The sequence below is a fragment of the Pseudorca crassidens genome, chromosome 2 (assembly GCF_039906515.1).
Source record: "Pseudorca crassidens isolate mPseCra1 chromosome 2, mPseCra1.hap1, whole genome shotgun sequence".
NCBI lineage: Eukaryota > Metazoa > Chordata > Mammalia > Artiodactyla > Delphinidae > Pseudorca > Pseudorca crassidens.
The window spans coordinates 39873172-39901010 of record NC_090297.1 but is presented as its reverse complement, the minus strand read 5'-3'; the positions used below and the strand labels follow the sequence as shown (position 1 = coordinate 39901010).

Genomic DNA, 27839 nt, shown 5'->3' with positions numbered 1-27839 from the left:
GTAAACCGATCCTGACATCACCCCTTCTCTCAAGCAAGTTGTTTATAACCCTCTGTGCTTCAGTTTCCACATCTGCAAAATGGGACTAATAATAGTACCTCCCTCATAAGGTTGACATAGATAAAGTATTTCACACTTAGTAAAGTACTTAATTCTTGGGACAAAGTAATGTCTGCTGACTGTGACCCCTTGACTGTGGTGATGATGCTGTTGTAACCTGCATATGACTGTTTCTGTCCCCACTCCGCCATCAGTGAGAAGCCAACACCAGCACCCAATTCATCTAAGTATTAGCAATGCAAAGACGAAACAGTGAACCTCCATGCCGGACATTCGAGGCCCTTACATTTCCCCTCCCACTCCGTTTACAGCTCACCATCACCACCTCTTCACTACATACATACATAGTACTCTGTGATTCAGTCAAATCAAATTGTCCACCATTCCCCCAATAGCCGGGGTGGCTTCACAGTTCCCTTTTTGCTTACACTTTTCCTTCTGCCCCCAACACCTGGAAAAATTCTATTCATTCAGCAAGACCCAACTCAAATGGTTTTTCCTCAGTGAAGCCTTTCCCTATGTGTCCCCACGAAACATCAGTTATTCTCCCACAGGGTTCCCAGCCAGCTTACTTTAAGTGATGGGGGAAATTATTATTATTTACTCCCCAGCAACACCCCAACCACCTTGAAGGAGGGGTCCTTGGTAGAATCCTTTATTTTTCTGAGTAAGATGAGCAGTGGGGATGTAAATGTAACAAGCTGAGAGGGGGTTGAGTTTTATTACTTAAGGAAATAGAGGGGTTGGGAAAATAAGTAGGGATGGGTAAAATAGTAAAATAAGATGGGATGGAAGGGATAGAAAAGAAAAGGGGGACAATTTGGGCCAAGAAGGGGGGAACAATTTGGCAAAAAGTTCATCAGTTTTGAATCTGGTTAAAAATCTGTGAAGAGCAGAATTTTATCCTATAGGTGATGGAGAATCATAGATGAATCTTTTTTTTTTTTTTTTTTGCGGTACACGGACCTCTCACTGTTGTGGCCTCTCCCGTTGCGGAGCACAGGCTCCGGACGTGCAGGCTCAGCGGCCATGGCTCACAGGCCCAGCCGCTCCACGGCATGTGGGATCCTCCCGGACCGGGGCACGAACCCGTGTCCCCTGCATCGGCAGGCGGACTCTCAACCACTGCGCCACCAGGGAAGCCCCCATAGCTGAATCTTGATCAAGAAGGCAAGATTGTCAGATCTGTGTGGGAGACATTCTGGGGACAGGAAGAGGATGGATGCGGTGGTTTGAGTTGTGCGCAAGAACAGGGTTTCTGGAGTTGTCCCTCAGCCTGGGCTGGCCTGGAGAAAGCCTACAGTGTGCAAAGGCCCAGCAGAGGGAAGCGGGGGCCCAGAGACCTGGGGGTGGTGCATCTTTCCAAGGACAAGCAAGGCTTTGAGTCGATCTGGAGGAAAAAAGGGAAGGAAGAGGGATAGGAGGAGACCAGAGGTCACGGTCCCACTTGCCCTGGTGAAGTAATTAATGTGCCCATGGGAAATTGTGGAGAAGGTGGGAAGGGTAGCCCTCACTGAGCAGGTGACCTGTGAGCAAAGACTGGCACTAAGTGAGAACGAATCACTCGGCTACCTGGAGGAAGAGGCTTCCAGGCAGAGGGGACAGCCTGTACGAGAGCCCCTGGGCTGGAAGCACTCAGTTTGTTGGAGGAACAGTAAGAGGCCAGAACCTGGCACAGAAGAAGCAGGAGTGACCGTGTTAGGAGCTGAAGTGAGAGAAGATAACGGGTGGACCACATGGGCACTTGTAGCTGGTGGTAAGGGCTTTGGTTCTTACTCTGCATCTAGCAGAGAACCATTTGAGCAGAGAAGGGACACCATCAGACATGTTTTAATAGGATCACCCTGGGTGTTGTGTGGAAAAGGGGGAGGGTATGTAGGGTGAGAGGTGGGGTAGGATGATGCAAGGGTGGAAACAAGACCAGGTAAGAGATTATTACAGTACTCCGGACCTTGGTCCAAGCTCAAGGTGATAGCCGTGGAGGTGATAAAAAGTGCTGGGTTCTGAGTATATTTTGAAGGTAGACACAATGGATTGGCTGTGGGTGTGAGACAGAGAGGAACAGTGGGGAAAGCGATGGTTTAGGCCTGAGCCTTCCTTCTGGCCCTGTATTGGAGATGCGCATGCGTCTGTGGTCTCATGGACACTGAAGTGAGACTGCTCCGCAGAAATATGTTTGAACCTCTCCGTGACTCAGTTTCTTCTTCCGTAAAGGAGGAATTATAATAATAGTGACCTCATAGGGTTGTTGAAAGTGCCTGAATTAACACGTGTTAAATGCTCAGCACTGTCTCTGGCAAAAAACAAACAAACAAACACGTGCTAGGTAAGTGACATAATGACTGCTCCTGTACTGACTCTGACTCTGGGTACTGCCTAGGTGCTCTCTGATGGGGTTCGACCTCAACCGTCACTGGCTGGATCCCTCTCCATGGGCCCACCCCACCCTGCATGGGGTGAAACAGCTCATCATTCAGATGTACAACGACCCAGTGAGTACCTGAACCCCCCCTGCAGCTGCTGGTCTTATGGCTTGATCTGGGAAAGGGCAGTGTTGTACTGGGAAAGCCCACTAGGACCTGCAAAGTAGGAATTCAGGGCCAAAACCCGGGAGGGACTAGGCCTGCTGGTCTCTTCTCTGACTTGGACAAGTGCCTCCCCACCCCTCATGAATACTGGCTTCAGTTGTGGAGATCTCGTGGGGTGGAGGAAATATACCAAAGCACATTTATCAGGGCTCTTGGGTTACAAGCGAAAGAAATACAACTTGAACCAGTTTACACAGAATAGAGAAGTTTTTAAAAGAGTCCCAGAGCCTCCTATACAGTTGAAGACTGTAGCCTGGCCTCCTGCATCTCTAGGGAGCTTGTGTCAACTGTCACATCCAGTGGTCCCCCCACTAGAGAGTGACTCACTCTCATATTCTAGTTCCAGTTCCAGGAGGGACTGGAGTTCCTCTGGGCAGGAACTGGAGGACACGGCCACCTCTGGGCAGGGCAACTGTGGCCCAAGAGGCAAGGATATGTAAGGACAGGACAGCCTCGCTGGAATCATGTAGTTGACCTTGGGGTGTGTGATGGTAGTGATGAATCTGCTCCTTGAGAAGAGGGCCTGCTATTCCAGAAAGAAGGGGAATGGGGATGTCCACACTGAGTTTGCTCACAGGGATATGACTTTGTGAGAAATAGGAGAAGACATTGGGGTTTCATAGCTTAGAGAAGAAAGGAGGCCGACCACCATCATTCTGTCTGAAGAGTTGTGAAGGAGGATAGTCAGACATCTTCCAGGGGGAGGCCAAAGCAAGAGGTAAGGTCGATAGAGAAATAAAACTCCTTAACCATTAGAGCTGCCTGAGGATGGAGGGGGTGTGTGACCTGTGAACTTGGCCTTACTAAAAGTGTTCAACTTGAAGCTAAATGACACTGGCAAAAATAGTGCATGGAGGAGACTCAATTGTTTGGAAGACATTATAGTGCGACTACGTCTGAGTGAGTCTCTTCCAACATTGATTGTAAGGTCGGATCTTAACAGACGGCACCGCGAAACAGAGGAAAGCTTCAAGTGAGCTTCATGAGGGAGCGCTCCCGGGCGAGGTTCACTGGTCCGAGAGAAAGGGACCAGAGAAGTCGCCCCTGGGTGAGGGTCGGGCAAGATTTTATAGGGGAAGAAGGGAAAGGGGTGTGGTGAATCTGGGAGGGCGCAGGGTATTCCTTATTTGGTGGTCTTTTCGGGTATCCTGGGGGACCGTTAGTCCCGCCCCTCAAAAGGCTGGAAGGCTGGGCTGGGTTCAAAGTCCCCAGGTCAGTTCCTGGAACTGGGTGGTCCGGAATGTCTCCAGGGCAGTTTCTGGAACCGGGTGGTCTGGAGAATTTCGGTCTGATGCAACCTGTGAATCTGATTGTGTTCCCCTGCCTCGGGCCAGTTGGCCTTACATTGATGATTGTGATTTATGACCCCTTGACTGCCATCAGGTGAGAGACAGTGATTGCTAACACAGCAAAAGTCCCAGAGTTGGGGTATTTCAATGATGCACCCGTGTACCTCATTCTACTCACTCTCTTTGAAGATACCAACAAGAATATCCTAAATTAAGGAGCAGTATGTATTGACCAGGCAGAATTGTGTACATAAAAACAAATGTATATATTAGAGCAAAGGATTAATGAAAAAGTAAGAAAGACCTTAGGTGCAAAGTAGTTAACTCAACTGCCATTTTTATCTTCCTCTGTGATCTTTGCTTCCCTAGGTCTTTTTATAACCCACTTGCTGTCAGGGCTTACGTAGCCATAGCTTTAGTATATCTGCTTCCTTCTCCAATTCATCCCTCCTTGTCTACAAAAGAAGGTGTTAGCTATACTCTCCAAACCCCGTTATTACCCTGAACTTTTGATCCATCCTGACCACCTTTCCTGGCAGAGAAATGCTGCTTCTGAATTGCTCAGGAGGTGTCTGTTGTCAGCTGGGTTCCGTCCCCCAGACCTCGGTGTTAACTGTAGTTTCCCTGATAGAATCATGACACCTCCTTCTTCTGCCACCTTCTTATTAAAAGAGGACAGACAGCCCCTACCTTTTTTTCTGATCTGGCTGATAATAGCTATTCAATAACTCTTTGTTGAGTTGCATTGGATTGAACATGGCAAATCCTGTTATGCCCACTGTAACATGGTTTATAGATACTAAAGAGCTATTTACAGAGGGGACAACGAGGCACGATCAAAGAAAAGACACGAGGCAGGAGAAGTGACAGAGTGGGGGCCTCAGAAAAAAGTGGTGTTTTAGGTGAATCCCCGAGGAGAGAACGGGGGGAGGAACAGAAGGGAGGGCGTCAGGTTTGCTAAAGAGAAGAGGCATCAGCCTGCCGTTGCCATCATCAATCTGAAGTCATTGATTTGCTCCCAGGCAACTGGGCACTCGATCCTGTTACAGAATACAGATCAGGCAAGGCCGAGCTTCAGAGGGATTAGGATATCTTTGTGCTATGACCAGATGGATCATCACCTGGTTGGACCTTGGCAAACACACTAGGATGCTGAGCGAGTTGTGGGAGCTGCCTTCTTCCCGAAAGCCCACTCCTTTACGCCCCCAGCAAGGATGTAGAACACTAACATCAGAGCCAAGCTGACCTGGACCAGGACCCTGGATCCCTCCGTCTCTTCCTCTCTTCCCCGCCCCCCTGCCCAGAACCTTACTCCATTCTTTCCTTCCTTTTTCCACAAATATTTATCAGGTAGTTTCTAACTACCAGGCATTGTAGTCGTAATAGTGAACAAAACCCTAACTCTTACAATCTAGTGGGAGAATAAGCATTAAACAAGTCAATACTGATAAATATAGACTTACAAGTTGCGTCAAGGGTTACCAAAAGAATGTACAAAGTGTGATCTGTAGAAAGGATGGTTGAAAGTTTCGGCTTGCCCAGGGCAGTTCTGGTTTATACCCATTGTCCTGGAGTATTTGTTAATGGTACGTACTTCCACTCTTAAAAGCGTCCCTGTTTGGATGACTAATTACACTATCTCTCTACCTAAAAACTCTGTGAGGGACTTTCCTGGTGGTCCAGTGGGTAAGACTCCGTTCTCCCAGTGCAGGGGGCTCGGGTTTGATCCCTGGTCAGGGAACTAGATCCCACGTGCATGCCACAACTAAGAGTTCTCATGCTGAAACTAAGAAGCCTGCATGCTGCAACTAAGAGTTTGCATTGCCACAACTAAAGATCCCACAGGCTGCAACAAAGATCCCATGTGCCGCAACTAAGACCTGGTGCAGCCAAAATAAATAATTTTTTTTTTTTTTTAAAGGAAGAAACATCAGAGGTGTTTAAAAAAAAGCTATGTGAAAGCACCGGGTGTGTACCAGATCCTCAACAAACATTATTTGTATCCCATTCAAATTCACATTTAACTTCGAGAGTCAATGTGCCCAGATGTAAACACCGCAGTGCCCCAGGCATCTGCCCTAATAGCGTTTCTACCCTGGACCTTCACCATCACAGACATCATCAGAATCGCTCAACCCCAGAGCTATCTGAACTGCCGGGACAGCTTCTGACCTTGTTTCTAAATGCCCACAGCCTCACACCTTCCATCCTGGTGGCCTTCTGCATACAGGATCAGCAGGCAGAGAATCAGAAAGACCCTTGCTGATGGGCAGGGTCTATATCTGTGAGCATTGGTGTGTGTGTGTGTGTGCGCGCGCGCGCGCGTGCGTGCTTGCATCCCCAGGGGGACCCAAGGAAGTTTTTTCAAGGGATTTGGACTGGACCTTTAGGAATGGGAAATATTTTATCAGGTGGCTATGGGTTAGGGATGAGGGAGGTGACAGGGAAAGGGGAGAGGGCTTTCCAGGGCAAGCTGAGCCACAGAATGCAGGTGGGAGAGCTCAGCTGCTGGGGTGGGTATGCAGCATATCCAACAGGGCAGCTGTGAGGAAGCTCATGGGCAAGGAATGTGGCTTCTTCCTGTGGTCCAATGCTCTCTTCTCATTAAAATCAAAGTCTTAGGCCCTTTTTTAATCTGATTTTTAATTGAAGTATAACAACTGTAAAAACAATTAAGGCAGTGGAACAAAGCGCTGCTTGTCGGGAATGTTGTGGCGCACAAGCTCTCTCAATCTTGAGAATCAGTACCATCACTGAAGAGTCATCGAAACCACTTGGGCGAGGGAGAGAGATGGATGAGTCAATAGTACTTCAGTCCATTCGGGCCCCCAATCTAGAAACCCTAGAGACGTCCTAAAATTTAAATCCACCTGAGGCTCTCTCCCCTGCTTAAAACCTTCCAGTGACTCCCCATTATTTGTGGGATAAAGGCCAACGTCCCTGACATGCTATTCAAGGACGTGTCCTATGTGTATCCAGGGCGGAGCGCAGAACACGGCACCAGAGAGAATATGATGTTGAATGATAGATGCTTTACAAAGTGACTAGGTCCGCAACGTGGAGACTAAGCGGAAGAAGAGTGCCCGATAGGCGCTGATGGCAGGGGTGCAGGTGAGAGACGATGAGACCCGAACTTGAGCGTGGCCAGGGCTGCTCGAGAAGGATGCCCAGGAAGGGACATGGGAGGTGAATGCGTCCCCTCCTGCCCTCTCCTCGGCCCCCTGAGTCCCTCAGAGCCCAGGGCTGCTTTGTGGAGAAGTCTCTATGCTCTGGGGTGATTCCCTGCCTTCTCCTAGAGGAGAAAGGCCTGTGTTGCTATAACAACTTGGCTGCAGCTCTTTTAGACAGATCCGTTTCCTTAAATCATTTAAGGAAAATTAGCTGCCATAACAACACGGAGCAGTTTTTCAAACAGAGCAGCACAGGGCTGGGTTTTTTTTTCCTTGCTTGCCTCCTGTAATCCTCAAGATAAGCTGCTCTCTTTCTGTCAGATAAATAAATAAATTATCACATGTTTACGCGCAGAGTGAGCGACACGGTTGGATAACACGTGCAGGACAAACACTCATTCACACACACACAACATAGAAATATGCAGAAAATGCACATGTTCACATACATAAATCAGAAACTATTTTTATGTAAACATGGTAAATAAGAGATAGACACGGACAAGTATATGGTTCTACACAGTCACACAAAGGAGAGGTACACAAACGTACAGACAGCACAGTTTCACAGTCAGTTAAAAAAGAAGGAAATGGCCCATGAGGTCTGTTCTTAGGGTGAACAGAGGTTTCTCTGGTCACCAGACCAGAAGACTCTGAGATGGTGACTCTCACTAGAATCCGCAGGCCACCTGCATGTTAGTACCTGACAGTCTGGCGGGAGAACCCTGCCGGTGGAAGGGTAAGTTCACCTGGGCAAGGACGGGCGTACCGGGGAGAAGGTTGGAGGTGTCCCATCTGCATCCCACACACACACTTAGGAGGGAACCAGGAGAGCAAGAGGCACAGCCACGGCATCTGGGGCGGGATAATTCTTTGCCCCCATGGCAGGATGTTTATCCGTCCCTAGGAGCAGACTGTGCCAGCCCAGGTGAAAACCACATCCCCGGGGCGTTTGCAAGCTATCTCACCAAGGCCTCAGGAACTTTGGAATCTGGACAATGGGTTCCCAGATTTTTGTTTCATCCCCACATCTATGACTTTATTATGCCAGAGGTCCCCTGCAGGGAGAAGCTGGAACTATGTGGACTGATCTTTGTGGCAGCAAGAGGACCTTGCGGGGAATGTAACTCCCCCATCAGAGTGGCTGAACCATGGATTTGCTTGGTGCTCTTAGGCAAGTCTCTTCCCCTCTCTGAGCCTTCATTTCCCCCCATCTATACACTGTAGGGGTTGAAGGATGATCTCCACAGGGCCCTTCTGGCTGCAAGTCTGTGTCATCTTGGAGTTGTTTCTTGGTTATGTACGCTGCACTGCTGTGCAGGATTTCACGCCAAGACGCAAAAGTCCTGGCTGCTGCAGGGAAGCACAGGAAGCATTCCCGGAGTGAATGCCTGTGAAGGTGCCCAGCACATGGCAGAAGCTCCATCAATGTCAGTTTCCTGAGCCTCGGTGTGCCCATCTGCTAAAGGGAAGAACAGTCCCTGACCTGCTTAGCTCGCAAGTTGGAGAGAGACACCCCATTATATGAACATGAAGCGTTTTGTAAAGGTGAGGAAGGATTATTGCCGTGGGGCAGCATGGAGAGGAATTCCCTGCGGAAGCGTCCAGACTGCCCCGGCTGCTAAAGGTTTCAAGAGGAGTAGGTGCAATGCTCTCACACCACTGCCATAGGCCACACACGTGGGTCTACTCCAGTGCTTTCTTCCACTCCTAGCAGCAGGGCCCAGGAAATCAGTAAACAGCCACCAGGAGAAAGGTTGAATATGGGAGTAGAGGCTGGAAGTAAATGTGGTATTGTAGAGGGGGCTCTGAGTTCATGCAGTTTTTACAGATTTTCCTACAACAGTTTGAGATGGTTTATGAAACTTTAAAGAATTTTAAGAGAAACCATTACTTTTCTAAAGGGTAACTTCCCCCTATCATAAAAGGTGTCGTTTTTCTACCTCTCTAGATTATAGCTTGGACTGTGGCAGTGAGCAGGGTGGATAGATGGAGCTCTCACGTCAGAGCAATATTCCTGTCAAGCTGGTTGTTTCCTCCAATTTCTCTAACATCTTTCCATGAAAGATTCTGGATGCCTCTCACCAACTAACTAGATACATATTGTTTCAACTGCATGGGGACCAGCAAAGCTTCTAGAAGTTTCCCTCTGAGTCAGGTCAGTTAAGCTCTCTGTGTCCTATTTTCCCTATCTGTAAATTGGGATCAACAACGCCCATCTCATGAGATTTCTCTCGGGATAAGATAATATGCACATAAATAACACTCAGTAGTAGGTATATTAAAAATGGAGCTATTGAGATTTTTATGCATTTCGTCATTACAGCACTTACCTGACTGTCCCCAACGCCACCTCCAGCTCCTATAGCCCACCACAGACTGTGATCCCACCAAGGCCCTGAACTTCACCTTGGTCACTTCTGTATCCCTAACACCCAATGCAGGGAGGGCACAGGCCTGCCATGAATGCGTGTTGGGAGAGAGAGAGGAGAGACAGGTGGGTAAGAAGAAATCCACTCATCAGAACCTGGAATGAGCATCTGCACAGTGTTCTGAAAAATGTGTGGGGATCTGATGAATACAGAGGCATGGACATATATACACTACCAAACGTAAGGTAGATAGCTAGTGGGAAGCAGCCGCATAGCACAGGGAGATCAGCTCGGTGCTTTGTGACCGCCTGGAGGGGTGGGATAGGGAGGGTGGGAGGGAGGGAGACGCAAGAGGGAAGAGATATGGGAACATATGTATATGTATAACTGATTCACTTTGTTGTAAAGCAGAAACTAACACACCATTGTAAAGCAATTATACCACAATAAAGATGTTAAAAAAAAAAGAGAGAGAAGGAAAAGTATTCAAGTCAGGAGACACGCTTAGCCACTCTCAAAATCCCCCTTCTTCAGAACCCACCTCCAGCCCTACCGCTTCTAAGATATCCCTGAACACTTTGGCCCAAAGTCTATTGATAGACTTTGCTTCTGTCTCCTAGTGGTTTAGCCCATCAACATTTATAGAGTGTATTCCATGGGCTTGGCACCATAGAAGCATCTCCTCTGACTATAGGTTCCATTTTCTCAGCTAAATTGCAAACCCCTCCAGTGCAAAGGATCTGCCTTCCCTCCCTGCTGCCCTGGGCAGGGCTGACTACTAGCTGGCAGCTCAATGAGGGCCTCTTGAGCATTGACTGAAATGCAGTTCTCAGGAAGGGTAGCTGTTCGGATGTCTGTAGGCAGCCCGCAGAGCTGGGCACACCTCCCGGTTAAAGCGCACATCACGCTGTGTTTTAGTGATAGTTTCCCTGCCTCCTGTATGCTGAGCTTCTCAAGGATAGAAGCTCCATCTTTTCCAGCGTGCCTCTCCATCACCTGGCAGGGTCCCACGCTTGGTAGGTCCTCAAGGATGGTTTGGGAACATCTTGGCAGCTCCCTCATCTGACCCATTGCCCCTTATCAATATAGCACAGGAACATCCCAGAGAAATCGACCTCCGCAACTTTCTCACCGTGCTGCATTTCCATGGACTCATCTTCGTTCCTTCATTTTTTGCCCCTGCTAATCCCTTGTCATAAAATGCTCTCACATATGGAATCTTCTCAAGCTTACAAATTTGAAAATTCCGGAATGTTAGAATCCAGCCATGAGGATCTCCGTCACAAATCTGAAAATTCTAAAATTCTTCTCCTCACCCCTCTCTGCTGCCCGTATCTGTTCCACTTACCCTGGTTTCTAGGTTAGACCAAGCGTGCTTCCCCATTTTTCCTATCCCATGAGCACCCAATTATCCAGGCCACAGTGAGTTAAAAAGAGGTCTCTGTGGACAGCCTGAGAATAATCTGGGAGTAACCTCTTTACACTTACCCAAACACTCCAGCTTAACTCCAGGTCATCTCTTCCAGGAACTTTTCCAATTCACCTACCGCACCCATTTCTCACCCCTCCAGCAAACTCCTCCCCTTCTCCTTTCCAGGCCCCGGGACCGAGAGCATTGGGATCTGCACACAGCCTGCCACCGCATTAGAGGCTCAACTGAGCTGGCCTATGACAGACTACAGGTTACATTTTAGGGTGTTTTGTGTTCAATGTGTGTGGAACTTTTCCAAGAGTTATTTTTGGTTGTTACTGTTGGGAGACTCCTGAGCTAAGGATGAATTCACGCTGGTACATCAAATAGCATATTGCATTTCAGAAATCGGCCTTAGCCATGGGAAATCAAGTAAGTCAGATGCCTAATTAGTCCACCATTTACCGTGCTGGAGAGAGCTGAATTCTGATGAAAGGGACCAGACTAAGCACTGTGTCCAGCAAGAATTGAACTGTCTAACCTTTCATCCAGAAATTGCCCCATCCTCCTGAAGTACTAATGCCCACCTCCCAAGCCTTGTACTGGCCCCAGGTGTCTGGCTGTGAGAAGTCTTATCAGCCTGGACACAACTTGACCTTCTGTCCAATGAGCTTTGATGCTCTCCCACTCAGCAAGCCATTCCAGGCTCCTATTTCTTGCTTTTACTACAAAGCTAGTAAAGTGTATACATAAAAGAGTAACTTCCCTATAGCCTTCAAAAGGGAAAAATCATTCATTTATCCATTCAACACACATTTTCTGAGCCCAAGCCCTGTATACTGGAGTACAAAGGCAAATAAGAAACAGTCCCTCCCCTCAAGGAGCTGATTATCCAGAATAGAGCAGTGGATTTCCAACTGCTTTTAGAAAAATTGCAAGAGGTCTGAGGACCCCCTCACATGGGGCTCCTCTCCATTTTAACCAGAAAGGTATAAGCTTGTGGCTAAGAGCTCAGGCTCAGGCCCAGGTTTAAATCTTATTTCAACATTCAATGGCTTTGCTACTTTGGGCAGGTCTCTTAACCTTTTTAAGCTTCAGTTTTCCTTGTTTGTAAGAAGCTGTTGTGAGGATTAACTGAAGTGATCCATGTGTCCTGCTTCAGGCACTGTACCGTCACTGTGCCAGGCACATTTATTCTCAAAAGATTTTCACTATTATTAGTATAAAATATGTGTTTGAATAAAGGATTCCAAGGCCATAGAAAGTGTGCAAACCCCTGGTCTAGCGTTCCAGACTCAGTAAACCAGTGATGGCACGACAGGGTGGGAAGTGTTACGATAGACAAGGGATCTGGGTACCATGTGGGAAAAGCAGGTCATCCCAACTGGACTTGGTGTCAGACAAGACTTGCGAGAGAACGTGACCTCCGAGATGAGCCTTGAAGGAAGCATAGGAGTTGTTTAGACAAAGACCACAGGAAGTATTACAGGCAGAGGGAGCAGTGTGTGTGAAGACATATGTACTAGACTGGTGAATATACTCAGGGAATTCCAGGGAGTTTGGTATATGGGGATGGGAGGAACTCAGGGCAAGGGACTGGAAGTAAGATTGGGCTCTAGGCAGCGGCCAGTCATAAAGTCCCTGGCTACCCCAGGGAGTTTGGACTTCATCCTGAAGCCGTGGGAGCTTTCCTTCAGGGAGCAGGGAAGACATGAAATTTAAAAGAGAAAAACAATGTTATTATGACTTTCTGGGGTTTAAAATATATTGGTGTGTTTGTAGCTTTAGCCAGCAATTACAGTACTAGAAACCTAGGCTAAAATAATCTGATGTGTGAATAAGGATTTATGCAAAAAAAAAAAAGTCCACAGAATCATTATTTATAAAACAGTAAGAAAAAAACCAAGAAAAATTGAAACGCCTAACAGTGGGAAACTGATGAAGTATATCACAATACATTCATGTAATGGATGTTATAATATTGTGAAAATGTCTATGCTGCAATTTTAAGTGAAAAAAAGATAAGACAAAGTTGCATATGTATTATATGTTAAGACATATATAACAACCAGGTTCAAAATGTACACAAAAAGAATGGAGGTAAACGAGATGTTAACAGTGGTATTTCTGGGTAATAGGGTTGTTTTCTTCTCCCCCCTTTTTTTATGTTTCCCAACAGTTTTCCATAAATATATGTTAACTTTAAAATTGGAAAAAAGTTATGGAAGGAGGAGGGGACCTGACTACCCATATATGAGGAGGGAATTTATTTTATTTTATAAAACAGAACCAAACTCATCAGAGTCAAGTGCTTGGTTCTGGGCCAGTCCCTAGGATAAGAGCCTCATGAAGCCAGGTCAGCCCACCTTATAGAGGGAAACTAGAAGCAGTCGGTATCATTTGTGCATCCATCCCTCTAAGTAGCCATCCTTTTATCTATCTTTCCATCCAACCATCCAGCCATTGTACCTCTGCTCTGTTCAAAATGCCTGTCCCAGGGCTTCCCTGGTGGCGCAGTGGTTGAGCGTCCGCCTGCTGATGCAGGGGACACGGGCTCGTGCCCCGGTCCGGGAAGATCCCACATGCCGCGGAGCGGCTGGGCCCGTGGGCCATGGCCGCTGAGCCCGCGCGTCTGGACCCTGTGCTCCACAGCGGGAGAGGCCACAACAGTGAGAGGCCCGCATACCGCAAAAAACAAACAAGCAAACAAAAAAACAAAACAAAACCAAAACGCCTGTCCCAGAGGTACCTATATACAGGCTCCTAACATCCTAGGAAGTCTGTTAACTCCTCTGCACCCTCTTTGTAAGCATAACAAAGACTTCTCATCTCCCCTTCCCCGGAGCAAACCTCAGATTGTGCCCTTTTCCCCTACTTTGGCCCTTTGCTCGTCTGCTAAGTCTTTGGCTTTCAAATACCGTCCTGTCAGCCAGGACCAGAGGCAGACCCTTTACTCTCAGGGAGGAAGAGCAAGAGCTCTGCAGTCAAAAATTGCCTCCAGCTTCCAATTCTGCCTCTTCCTGTCACCTCACTTCTCTGAGCCTCTGTGGCTTTATCTGTGAAATGGGGTAGTAGCATCTCCTCACAGCGGTGTTGTGAGAAGTAAAGAAGACCCTGCATAGAAAGCACTCAGCACTTAGCGTGGTATTTCCTAAGGCTGGTACATTGTAAGCACTCAATTAATGTTAGCATTTATGCTTACTGTAAGCTCAAATCCAGTAATATACAGTAACTGATATTTCAACGTTAATTTCACAAAGCCATCTTCAGAACATTGTCACTATCTTTAAACTGTAGCATTAAAAAAACAGCTATAGTTCTGATTATCGCAAGAGCATTGCCAGAAGTTCTTAAAAGATAGACTGGGAGCAGGTCTAGCCTTTATCTCAGCTTCTCTGACCACTCCCCAACCTCCATCTGTGACTCAGGCTTTCTTCAGCTGAGCTAATAATCCTTAATTGGGTGATAGTCAACTCAGTTCCAGGCATGGAGCCTTTCTCTCTTATGGCTTCCTATATTTGTCTGTTCTGATCCATTCTGTGTGGATTTTACCGTTTAACCTCTGGTGGGCAAGTGGATTTCCATCATTCCCAGGTTTTGGGTATATGTGCATGTGTGTTGGGGCAACCTGCTATAATCCCTAAGGGCTGACACCAGCAAGGATGGTTCTAAAGTGCATACCATTGACTGTGATCCTCCAGACCCCTTGGGGTGATTCCAGACCCCACAGGTGGCATGGGGTGGGATGCACTAGCAGAGGCTCTGGAGGAGGGCTAGCTGGAAGGTGGAGTTTGTATGCTGGTTGGCAGCTAAGGCCATTTGTCAGAAATGGCCTCTCACTGGCTATACCTAGAGGGTATGTCAAGGCCAAAGCTTTTCTTCGGCACCACCAGTGCACACTCAGCAGTCGAAAGAGTTGACTTACTCAGGCTCCCTGTTACAAGAGGACAATTTCTTTCCTGTTAGAGTTTAGCTCTAGGCTGTGACCTTGCAAACTCCTCCAATTGCTAAAGCATGTTCTTTAATAGACATTTCTGTTACGTGAAAGGACGTTCTTGTGCAGATGGGGCAAATGAAAGCAGCTGCTTAGGATCCTAGGCGGGTGGTGGGCTGAGGAAGGGGGAAGGTGCTGATATTTATTGAGCATCTATTAAGTGCTAGGCATTGTCTCATCGAACCCATCTAACAGCCTTATGAACTGGGTGTCGTTATCCCCATTTCTTAGCTGAGGAAACTAAGGCTCAGCATGAAGGACACCCCCGCCCTCACCCCACCGTAATCTCTCCCGGTGCTCACATCTATCACTCCACAGCAAGCTGATTGCTTTACGTGCTCGTTTTTCTCTACTCAGCTGTGAATTCCTTGAGGGATAAAACTATGTCTCTGTCACCTCTGCATTCTCTTGCTCAGAGCATAATGCCTAACACATCAGTAAAATGTCAGTTAAAGGAAGGAGCAAATGAAAAGCGTTAGAACCTGCAAGGTCACACAGCTGATGGGAGCAGAGCTGAAGTGGAGTCAGAGCTGCCTGATCCCAAAGCCCCTTTCCTGGTGCAGGTGAGGTGAGCGGGCTCCGCAGGGGCCGAGCAGCCAGCAGGACCGCAGCAGTTCCCAGGAGTCTCCTCTTTTATCTCTAAAAGACACGTAAATGGCCAGCCTAGAAAAGAGGGATTCTGTTGACTTGACTTCTTCTTGAGTATGATGACACCTCTGTATAGCACATGTTCAGAATGACCCCCATAGTCTTTATGTCCAATTGACATTATAAATGGATATACCAGCTTTATTCTGTTACTTTGGGTACCCTGCCCTTCCCCCCAGCACTGTAAGGAACACTTGGAATGAAATCCTGGATTGAACACGCCAGGCAAGTCAGGAGGTGGATGGAGTCTTGAGTGGGGTCAGCTGACACCAAGTCAGTCAAGAGGTTAGCGCCTCAGGATGCCCCCTCTTTATTCACAGACCGGGGCACCACCTGAGAACACGTACGTCCCCAACTTCTCCTGACTTGGGTACTTTTGACCTTGAATTAGTAACTTAATTCTGGCCTTCTGGGGTCTCACAGCTCACTTAGTAGAGCCAGAGAACTTCAGAGCTGGAAAAACTGAAGAGGTGCCCCAAACTAACCTTTCATAGAAAGAGAACATAGAGCACATGAGCCCAGGGCAGGGAGCTGGCCCGCCCGAGGCCACAGGGTAGGACTGTAGAGCTGGGGCTCACACTCAGGCCCCCACCACCTCCGTAGGGTGGGAGCACATCACTTAGGCCCTGGGGATGAATCACTAGCACATGGGTCTTGTTATAATTTTTTTTTTTTTTTTTTTGCGGTACACGGGCCTCTCACTGTTGTGGCCTCTCCCGTTGCGGAGCACAGGCTCCGGACGCGCAGGCTCAGCAGCCATGGCTCACGGGCCCAGCCACTCCGCGGCATGTGGGATCTTCCCGGACCGGGGCACAAACCCGTGTCCCTTGCATCGGCAGGCGGACTCTCAACCACTGCGCCACCAGGGAAGCCCTGTTATAATTATTTTTGCTAATTGGTCACAAAGCTGTATAGTTTTCAGAGCACTTTCACATATAAGCAGCCATTTGACCCTCACTGCCATGTTGTGAGATAGGGATTATTGTTTTGTTTCACTTTGCAGGTAGGGAAACTAAGCCCTAAAAGTTACTAAGACGCTTTCGCAAGAAACAGAGTCAAGGTTCAATCTTTGTTCTTCTGACTGCAGGTATCCCCCAGTCCAGCCCAGGGCGGAGCACACAGACGGATGAGTCAAAAGAAGGGTGGGGGCTTCCCTGGTGGCGCAGTGGTTGAGAGTCCGCCTGCCGATGCAGGGGACACGGATTCGTGCCCCGGTTTGGGAAGATCCCACATGCCGCGGAGCGGCTGGGCCCGTGAGCCATGGCCGCTGAACCTGCGTGTCCGGAGCCTGTGGTCTGCAACGGGAGAGGCCACAACAGTGAGAGGCCCGCGTACCGCAAAAAAAAAAAAAAGAAAAGAAAAGAAAAAAAAAAAAAGGGAGGACCAAGAGGAACAGGACAGAGGGTCAGCACTGTTTCCTTTCCCTCTTTTTCCCCTTTAACAAAGCCCCCCAATTCAGTGTCCCTTCCTAGACCACCAAGCCTTTCCCAAATGCCTCCAAGGGAATTAAGGGTGGGGCAGAATAAGGTGTGAGAGAGGCAGTAGGAATTCAGGGTCCAAGCCATCGTCAAGGGCAACTCAAGGCTAAAAGAGCAGAAGTGGCAGACTCCAGGACAGAACAAGTCAAATCCTGAGGAACAAGGAGCCAGACAATGGGTTGGGTGGGTAGGGGCAGAGAAAGGGTAGAGAGAGTCTCCACGGGCATACGGTGGGAGAGATGCCAGTAAAGACAAGAGACGTCACACGAGCAAAGGTGCGTAGGAAGAGGACAGGAGGAAGGAGGTGGGTCTGACTGGTGTACAGTGTCCCTTTGGGGGAAGGAATGGCTTTTAAAAAAAAGTGAATATATTCTAAAGGGCCTCAGAACACAGGCTGAGATATTTGAGTTTTATCATTTGGGCCAAAGGGAACTATTGGAGGTCTGTGGGCAGGGAAAGAGCAGAATGGCAAGCACGAGCTCTGATTATGCAATCAGTATCAGGGTTTAGACTCAAAATGGTGCCCCCTTTAATCTGACAGTCTGCTTTGGTATAATTTGTTAAAAGTGACAAAATGTCTCATTTTGCTGCAGTTCATTTTGACCTTCCTTAATATTAGAAAGTTAATTTCAGAAGGGAAATAAATGTATTAGTGTTGTCACAGTCATAAAAAGATGAATTCTGTACTGTCAAGTGGTTTCTTTGAATGAATCCATCATGCTCTAAAATGGTTGCCTTGCAACAGCCAGCATCTTCCCAGCTCCCTCCTCCTCTCCCTTCCTCCCTCCTTCTTTGTTCCTCCCTTGTCTCTTCCATCCCTCACTCCTTCCATCTGCCAACACATCTACTGTGATGTGCTCTGGGGAGACAGAGAGAAAGGCACGGTTTCTACTCTAAGGCAAGACACACTCTAATGGGGAAGACAGGAAAGGAAAACCAGCCATTGTAGGTGTGTCTAAACGCCAGAGGAGGAAAGAGCCCGAGCTGAGGGAAGGAGCTGCCCGTTCTGCAGAGGGAACGCCTGTTAAATTAGGAAACCTGCCCTGTAGTAATAGGACTTGGGTTGACTCTGATTAGGAGAAAGGACAGTAGGTAGGATTCTGAAGGGCTGGGTTGGGTTGGGTTCTGGTCCCATATTCCACATACACTATTTCACTTAACCTTCACAGCTTTGTTGAAAGGGTCTTATTGTTCCCATTTTTTCAGAAGAGAAAAATGAGGCTCAGAGAGATGAAGTAATTTGGCCTGCCTGGGTTGTAAATTTTGCACAGAGTTGACGCCAAAATCGACGTGGCTTGCAATGTACTGTGCTTCATCTCCAACTAGCTATAGAGAATTATTATTTTTCTTATTTTATTGGCATATAGTTTATTTACAATGTTGTATTAATTTCTGCTGTACAGCAAAGTGATTCAGCCATATATATATATATATATATTCTTTTTCATATTCTTTTCCGTTACGGTTTATCCCAGGATATTGAATATAGTTCCCTGTGCTATACAGTAGGACCTTGTTGTTTATCCATCCTATATATAATAGTTTGCGTCTGCTAATCCCAAACTCCCAATCCTTCCCTACTCACCTCACCCCGCAACCACAAGTCTGTTCTCTGTGAGTCTGTTTCTGTTTTGTAGCTATGTTCATTTGTGTCATATTTTAGTGTCCACATGTATGCTATTTGCCTTCTCTGTCTGACTTACTTCTCTTGGTATAATAATCTCTAGGTTCATCCATGTTGCTGCACATGGCATTATTTCACTCTTTTTTTATGGCTGAGTAACATTCCATTGTGTGATACCACATCTTCTTTATCCATTCATCTGTCAATGGACATTTAGGTTGTTTCCATGTTTTGGCGATTGTAAATAGTGCTCTATGAACATAGGGATGCATGTATCGTTTCGAATTACAGTTTTGTTTGGTTATATGCCCAGGAGTGGGATTGCTGGGTCATATGGTAGTTCTATTTTTAGTTTGTTAAGGAACCTCCATACTGTTCTCCATAGTGGCTGTATCAATTTACATTCCCACCAACAGTGTAGGAGGGTTCCTTTTTCCTCCACACTCTCTCCAGCATTTATTATTTGTAGACTTTTTAATCATGGCCATTCTGACTGTTGTGAGGTGATACCTGATTGTAGTTTTGATTTGCATTTCTCTGATAATTAGTGATGATGAGCAACTTTTCATGTGCCTATTGGCCATCCGTATGTCTTTAGAGAAATGTCTGTTTAGGTCGAGAATTATTTTTTATTAGACCACATGGTGTACTGTTATTAACTTCGCTACACCAATTATGCTCATTAGTTTTGTAACCTTGGAAACCCAGTTCTTGCCTCTCTCTGGATCTCAGTTCCCCATTAGTTCAATGAAGAGGTTGAACCTGCTCTGCCCTCCCCTGGTTGTAGAGAACTCCTGGGATCTGAGGGCACACTGTAATCCAGTTCTTCTCAAACCTTAATGGGCAGGAAACACCTGAGTATCTCATTAAAGTTCAAGTTCTGATCAGTGGGTCTGGAGTGCAATCTGAGAATCTGCCTTTCTAACAATCTCCCAGGTTATGCTGATGTTGCTAATTCAAGGACCCCATTTTTTTTTTTTTTTTTTTGCGGTACGCGGGCCTCTCACTGCTGTGGCCCCTCCCGTTGCGGAGCACAGGCTCCGGATGTGCAGGCTCAGCGACCATGGCTCACGGGCCTAGCCGCTCCGCGGTGTGTGGGATCTTCCCGGACCGGGGCACGAACCCGTGTCCCCTGCATCGGCAGGCGGACTCTCAACCACTGCGCCACCAGGGAAGCCCCAAGGACCCCATTTTGAGTAGCAAGGCCTCAACCTATGGCAGGAGCAAACTTTGGGGTACAGGGTGGACGCACTGAGGGTGTGAGTTTAAGATGGCTGAAAGGAAAGCAAGCAGTAAAGGCGATCTTACTCAGATCTGGTAAGCAATTGGAGTTCTGGGTTCATTTTATTACCAGGGATCTTCACTATCTTGGGTTTAAAACCAGTGATTCTCTTAAGAGATTAAAAGGAAGAAAATTGAACTTTTAAAGTCTCAACGAAATCTTTTCTACAGTAATCACATCTGTTTCAGTTCAAGGTGCGGCCTGATGTTTCCCCCGGAGCTCAGATTTCTATCTCAGATGAATGCAGCTGCAGCTCTCCTGTGGGAGGGCGACTGTCTCTCTTCCCTCCTCACATCTTGGCGAGGGACGCAGCACACTCACAACTTCCTAAAGCGAATTTCCTAAAGCCCTTCAGGGGTCCCTATTACCTACCGGTTGAAGACCCTCCAGCTTGGTATTCAAAGCTTTAGACTCATTTCTCTAGACTCCTGTGCAGGAAACTTTTACTCTTATCCTAATTGCCTGTTCCTCTTCTCCCAAAAAGGCACGTGTCTCACCCACATTCACGTTGCCACTCTCTTAAGTTCACATTCATCCCTGCACCTTCACCCCCGCACACTCCGCTCCCCTCTAATTGGACTATTACCCCTCCTCTCTCACTGGCCAGCCCTCAGAAGTCTACACAGCATTCAGGTTTGTCTCCATGCCACCACTTCCGGGAAGCCTTCTGTCATTGTCATGGCTGTACATGAGTACTTACATGAACCCATAAACTATTTTGTATCCTTTATTTCTGAGGACAACTGTGCTAGGTAAGTATCACCCCCATTTTATGTATGAACAAAAAGAGACATGGGGATTCCCAGCCAAACCTATTGAACTCTGAAGTCTGGATTCCTTCTTTCGCTCCTTTGCTTTCCCCAGCATGTTATTTGTACATCTTTATGCGTGTCATGACATACTCCTTTGGTTTAGAGCTACTTTTCTTTCTGATGAGAGGAGAAAACAGTTTCACTGGGTAAAGAGGGTGAGGTAGAACGGCCTGAAAGATTGCTGGATGTTAGAAGTAAGGGGAAGGCCACCAGGGTGACGCAAGCTGGGGAAAAAGGGGCATATTTGCCGACCTGTTTTCAATGGAAAGCACACAGTAGAGCCTGCAAAGTGTGCAGAGCCCTTTCCCTTACGTTATCTCGTGTCTCAAGATTACCTTCTTTGGACTACATTTTGATGGATTCCTATGATTATCCTCAATACCACTGGGTCCCTTTCAAGCCAGTTGAGACTAATGAGTTAGAGGCAATCAAATCATAGGATGTCAGAGCCAGAAAGAAAATGAGAGATTCTTGTCCAGCCTCTTCATTTTGCAAATGAGAAAACTGATGCCAGAAGGGAAATGACTTCCTCAAGGTCACACAGTGATTTAATGGCATAGATTCATTTGGCATTTATTGCATCTTTTTGCTTAGCATCTTCCATTTCAGAGGGAGGTGCTTCTGGGTGAATGTGTGTCTTAGTTAATGCCAATAATCCTTCATGTGGCAAAAGTACAAGAAAGAAACCACAGCACTCTGACTCATCGTAACCTCTGCCAACAGAATGGGCTGCCCATGGTTTTCTTTTCATTGGAGGGTGACCTTGGAAATCCAGACCTATGACACCTGGCTTTTCCTCCTTATACTTTTCAACTCTTCCTCTAATTATTTCTAAATAAGTACTTCAAATGCTCACAAACACAGCCATTATCCTCATGGCCTAAATTCATAATTATTGCACGACTAAAGGCAATTTTGAGCATGAGAAAAACACAGAACACATTTCTGCAAGAAACTGTGCTGTGGACTTCCCTGGTGGAGCAGTGGTAAAGAATCCGCCCGCCAATGCAGGGGACATGGGTTTGAGCCCTGGTCCTGGAAGATCCCACATGCCGCGAAGCAACTAAGCCCGTGCGCCACAACTACTGAGCCTGTGCTCTAGAGCCCACGAGCCACAACTACTGAGTCCACGTGCCACAACTACTGAAGCCCGTGTGCCTAGAGCCCATGCTCCACAAGAGAAGCCACTGCAATGAGAAACCCGTGCACCACAACAAAGAGTAGCCCCCGCTCACCGCAACTAGAGAAAGCCTGTGCGCAGCAACGAAGACCCAATGCAGCCAAAAATAAGTAACTGAATGAATTAATTAATTTTTAAAATTACTTAACTAAAAAAAAGAAAAGAAATTGTGCTGTGTTATTTGGTTTTTGCTATGGTAACAAATGACCCCAGTAACTCAGTAGTGGATAACAGCAAACATTTGTTTCATATTCATGTTCTGTGAGGGCTATGAGTGAGTCAGCTGCCACTCTGCTCACATATCTTCTCGCCTAGGTCCAAGTTGAAAGTTCATTCCCTGTCTGGGATCCACTCTTGTCATGGCATGGGGCAGGAATGCTATCCCTTTTTTCTTTTTTTTTTCCGGCCGCGCCACGCTTCTCGCAGGGTATTAGTTCCCCAACCAGGGGTTGAACCCACGCCCTCTGCAGTGAAAGTGCAGAGTCCTAACCACTGGACCACCAGGTAATTCCCAATGCTATTCCATTTAAAGCTTCCACACAGAAGTGGCAAATATCGTGACTGCTTACCTTCCAGTGGCCAAAACTTGTGCCAAGGCCAAGGCCAAAGTCAGTGAGGTGGGGATACACATACTCCTCTTGGATTCTTGGGCAAACAAAATGACAATGGGAGATCCTTATTACAAGGAAGAGAGAATGGTCAGGAGCAATGGTCTGATCCACCAAATTGCCTTGTGGCTGAATCAAAGGATGACTTCAGGGAAGTCATTTGCCCTCTTTGGAGCCCAATTTCTGATCTTTAAAATGAGGAAGTTGACTTAGGGGAGCAAATTAATGTGATGGAAAGAATCAGATATAACTGAGTTCAAGTTCTAGCTGTACCTCAGACTAGCTGTGTGGTTTTAGGTAAGTTACTTAACCGCTCTCTGTTTTCTCATCTGTTCCTTCTAAAATTCAATCCCGTAGTCTGAAAAAAAACCAGAACGGCTTCAACCTGTTAATGATTCTCATAAACTCTTGTTTTTCACCTTAGAAAACATCTTTCAGGAAATAATGTCTCCTGAGAGAGAACTTTTTCTTTAGAAGATGTGATTCTTTTAAGTTCTGTTAAACTTAAGAAAAACTGAATTCAGTACCTTTTTTTTTTAAATTCTGGTGCTTTTTTTTTTTTTTTTAGATGTTGGGGGTAGGAGTTTATTAATTAATTAATTTATTTTTGGCTGTGTTGGGTCTTCCTTTCTGTGCGAGGGCTTTCTCTAGTTGTGGCAAGCAGGGGCCACTCTTCATCGCGGTGCGCGGGCCTCTCACTGTCGCGGCCTCTCTTGTTGCGGAGCACAGGCTCCAGATGCACAGGCTCAGTAGTTGTGGCTCACAGGCCTAGTTGCTCCGCGGCATGTGGAATCCTCCCAGACCAGGGCTCGAACCCGTGTCCCCTGCATTAGCAGGCAGATTCCCAACCACTGCGCCACCAGGGAAGCCCCTGAATTCAGTACCTTTTAAAATAGAAATATTTCTAACACACTGTGCTTTTATAAAGGATTTTCATTTAGCCATCTATCTGGCCAGCCAGCTATACTTTGTCTGTATGTGCAAGAAGTTGTTAATGGTCATTATTTCTGGGTTGCAGGATTTCAAGTGATTTGTTTAACTTTCCCCTTTGACCTGAGACAATGCCCAGACCCTAGCTCGAAGCTTCCATGGGAATCGACACCCCTACCTTTCCCCACCTTCGTTTGCATAACTCACTGGATCCTGAGCTCTCCATGGAGACCCCACACCTTGAGGAAGCCTTCTCTGACCCAGCCATCCCAGGGGTCAGGTTTCCTATGCCTATGTCTCCCCTGAGAGTACAAACTCCTACTGATGCAAGAACTGGGACTAATTTATCTTTTTAGTCCCAGCACTCAGCACAGGGTCTGACGCTTAGTAGACACTCAGTGAATATTGTTGAATAAATTAATAAATGTGGTTCTGTTTCGTTCAAGCAAGCTGTGGATTCCCACAAAGCGGAGCTCCCAGCCCAGTAGCAGGCGCTCCAGCCCTCTGGCAGAGGTTGGGGTCAATGGCCTTTTCTCAACACTGCTCGGCAGGCTTGAATTCTCTGCAGCTTCCACTCCCTCCCTCCTTCTTTCCCTCAAGGGGCCAAGAGAGCTCTCTGTCTCTGAGCCTAGCTGTTTATTTTTCTTTTCCCCGTTGTGGAATGTTGCAGCACTTAAACTTTAAAAATAAAGGGATTGATTTTTATCTTGAATTTTTGTTTGTTTTTTTTCTGACTAGGGAGTTAAAAAAAAATCTTATTTCCTCCACACCAACAGAGATAGTCTTACACAGACAAAGAGGCATGCAAAATGCTCATCTACAGTATGGCCTAGTGATCGTGGCAGGAAAATAAAAATGGAGTCAGTATTACCACCAGAGCTCTCTCAGATGGAGCCAGTGGGCCACTGAGGAAGTGTGACTTATGCATGTCTCAGTCTGGATGGAATCTGACCTTTTGACCACTTATTGACCTAATGAAGGCATCCAGAAGATGTGCCAGAAACTCAAGATACTTACTGGACCTTTACCCTAATATAAACCGTGACAGCCTATCTGCCTACTGGACCCTCACCCTAAAATAACTCGTGATTCCTTAAGAGCAAATATTCCCTGACTGTCAGAATCAATCACAATTCTCACCCGGTAACTTTAACAACCTCCTGGCTTTTTGTCTTTATTACCCCCTGGCTCTTTCTCTTCCCCACACATTCCTTCAGTTTTACCCAAATCTGTGTCTCCTGAATTGCAATTCTTTTTTTTTTTTTTAACATCTTTATTGGAGTATAATTGCTTTACAATGGTGTGTTATTTTCTGATTTATAACAAAGTGAATCAGTTATACATATACATATGTCCCCATATCTCTTCCCTCTTGCGTCTCCCTCCCTCCCACCCTCCCTATCCCACCCCTCTAGGTGGTCACAAAGCACCGAGCTGATCTCCCTGTGCTATGCGGCTGCTTCCCACTAGCTATCTATTTTACGTTTGGTAGTGTATATATGTCCATGCCTCTCTCTCGCTTTGTCACAGCTTACCCTTCCCCCTCCCCATATCCTCAAGTCCATTCTCTAGTAGGTCTGTGTCTTTATTCCCATCTTACCCCCAGGTTCTTCATGACCTTTTTCTTTTATTTCCTTAGATTCCATATATATATATATATGTGTGTGTGTGTGTGTGTGTGTGTGTGTGTGTGTTAGCATACGGCTCATTGTTCTTTGAGCCTTGATGTTCATTATTGTTCTACGTGGTTAAGGGCATATGCTTTGCAGTCATGCAGATTGGCTTTAAATTCTCTTTCTTACTCAGCTGTGTGACCTTGGGCAAGTGAGGCACCCTCTCTGAAATTTTCTTTATTGTTAAAATGAAGATACTCTCTAAATCTCTGGCTTATGTGAAAATTAAATGAGATAATCCTTGTAAAACATAATACAATGCCTGACAGTCTCATTAAAAGGTGAAGATTGCTAGGTTATACCAGCTAGCCATAACACTTGCCAGGGCCAGGCACTGTTTTCAAAAGTACTTTATTTGTATTCATTCTAATAGTTCTCACCACTGAAAGATAGGTATTATTATTATCCCCATTCTATGGGTGAAGAAACGAATTAAAGTAACTGTCTGTGCAATCCTGCAAATAGTACTGGCCCCCGGGAATGTGGGCACAGTGTGTAGTCGTAGTGCCTACAACTGTCTACCCTTGGGGTGAGACGGGCATTGGCTGAAGCCAGGACCCTCCCCAACTATCCTCTCCCATCCCCTGCTCTTTCTTGCTCTCCGTGACCCTGCCTTGGAAGTCAGGCCACCTGACACGAGAATCCCTTCTCTCCCACCCTTCGCTGAAACCCAGAGCCCTGGGCCTCTGTCAGTGAGCCTCGGCCTGCTTCTTAACCACTTGTCAGGCTGCCAGAGGGCTGGGTGGCCTGTCCGCTTTTCAGGGCAGCTGACAGAGCTGGGAAGGCTTGGCAACGGCTTTAGCTGTGAACAGAATCTCAATGAAGGCTTTGGCCCAAGCTATAGTGGGTGTTTATGACCTGGACGCTCTGTCCTGGCAGTCGGGGAGGAGAGTAAATATTGCAGGTTCAGGGCCCAGCTTCAGCCCCTACCCCTCCGCTATGGGATGGTTTCTTGTCCTCAACTGTGGTGAGAGCTGTTCAGTTGTATTTGATGCCCACTTTTCCCCAGATTGTGTGTCTGTGTGTGTGTGTGTGTGTGTGTGTGTGTGTGTGTGTGTGTGTAGTGGGGAAGGAGTGACTCTTATTCACCTAGAAGCTGGTTTCCTGGGGTAGAGAAGGGTCCAGCAGACAGGGCATATGGGAAGAGGAAGGGAGAGTAAGGAGGAGAATTACAAGGAATCTGAATCCACTGGGAAAGTAAAAGTCAGAGGGAAGTGAAGGCACCTTGGAAGATAAAAGAAAGTATATAGACTATCTTAGATCACCTAATCAGATACTTTTCCACCTAAATGTGCTTAATGACTGAACATAAGAATTCTGGAGGTTTTGAGGTGGGAGGACAAAACAGCCGCTTACAAAATTTATTTAAACATTATCTCTTATCTTCAAAATGTATACAGCCTAAACCTAAATATTCAACATAAACCCCAGATAGGGCTTCCCTGGTGGCACAGTGGTTGACAGTCCGCCTGCCGATGCAGGGGACACGGGTTCGTGCCCCTATCTGGGAAGATCCCACATGCCGCGGAGCAGCTGGGCCCGTGAGCCATGGCCGCTGAGCCTGCGCGTCCAGAGCCTGTGCTCCGCAACGGGAGAGGCCACAACAGTGAGAGGCCCGCGTACTGCAAAAAACAAAAACAAAAAAACCCCAAATAGGTTTCAGTCAGCCATTTCTTCATTCTCACCTTCAGGGATGCACCCCCTACTCTACTGCTCCAGACGCTGCCACCCTCCCCCGCACTGGTTCCATGGGATGCCTATCTGTTGTGCGTTCTGGTGCCTAAAAAATCACCCTAACCAATGGCCTCAATGTGGGCAGGAAGGATTCAGCAAGCCCTATCATGTGTCAGGCACTGAGCAATGGGGATGCAGAGATGGGCTAGACCAGCCTCCATCCTCAGGCAACTCATGGTGCAAAGGGCGAGGCAGACCCAATAGCGGGCAATTATGGTGCAGCATAATCAGACTGGAGTAGCAGTGGCAGCTTCCACATGGGGGACACATACTCTACTCCAGGCATTTTTACATTATCTCTAATCCCATCACGACGATCCTGGGGCAGATGTTATCAGGTTTATTGCAGAGATGAAGAAACCTGGGGCTAACCGAGTCATACAGCTGATAGGTGGGGCAAACAGGATTTAAATCCAGGTCTCTCTTATTTCAAAATTTGTGTTCTTCCTGCTCTATTGACTCCTGTAATAAAGAAGAGGGTGATCTAGGAGGACAGAAAATAAACCCACCCTGGGACGGGTGGTCAGGAAAGTCTTCCTGAAGGAAGCAATGCTATATTGAGTCTTAGAGGATAAGTAGGAGTTGGCCAGGCATCCACAAGCAGGGGTAAAAGAGAGTTTGGGGGATGGGGAAGGTCATGTGATAAACGTGGAGCAGTGATAATGACATGACTTTCTTGGGAGTTGAAGAGGGTCCTAGGACTAGAGTGAATGACGCTATAGAAAAGTGATGAGATGTAATGAGGCCAGAGAAATGGGCAGGGCCAGATCATGAACACGGGTAGGGCTTTTCACAATCGAACATTATCCTCAAGTCCTTGGGGAAGTAGTGGAGGTGTATCAAGTGGAGGAGTGACATGGTCAGATCTGCACTCAGGAAAGTTATCTCCAGCCACGTGTAGAGGATGAACTGAAGGACGAGAGACTGGAGGACCTCTCAGCATCTATCCATCCATCTCCATTTGTCGCCATCATTTATCCATGTCT

At 47.0% G+C, this 27839-nt stretch overlaps 1 protein-coding gene across 2 annotated transcripts in view; it reads left to right on the top strand.

The window, feature by feature from the left end:
- Window positions 1-27839, top strand: part of AGBL4 (AGBL carboxypeptidase 4) — a 1401741-nt gene that overhangs the window by 1279724 nt on the left and 94178 nt on the right. For both annotated transcript variants that reach the window (XM_067726072.1, XM_067726070.1), the window contains exon 9: window positions 2441-2552. In XM_067726072.1, the coding sequence (XP_067582173.1) occupies window positions 2441-2552 (112 nt within the window). The remainder of the gene's footprint in view (window positions 1-2440; window positions 2553-27839) is intronic.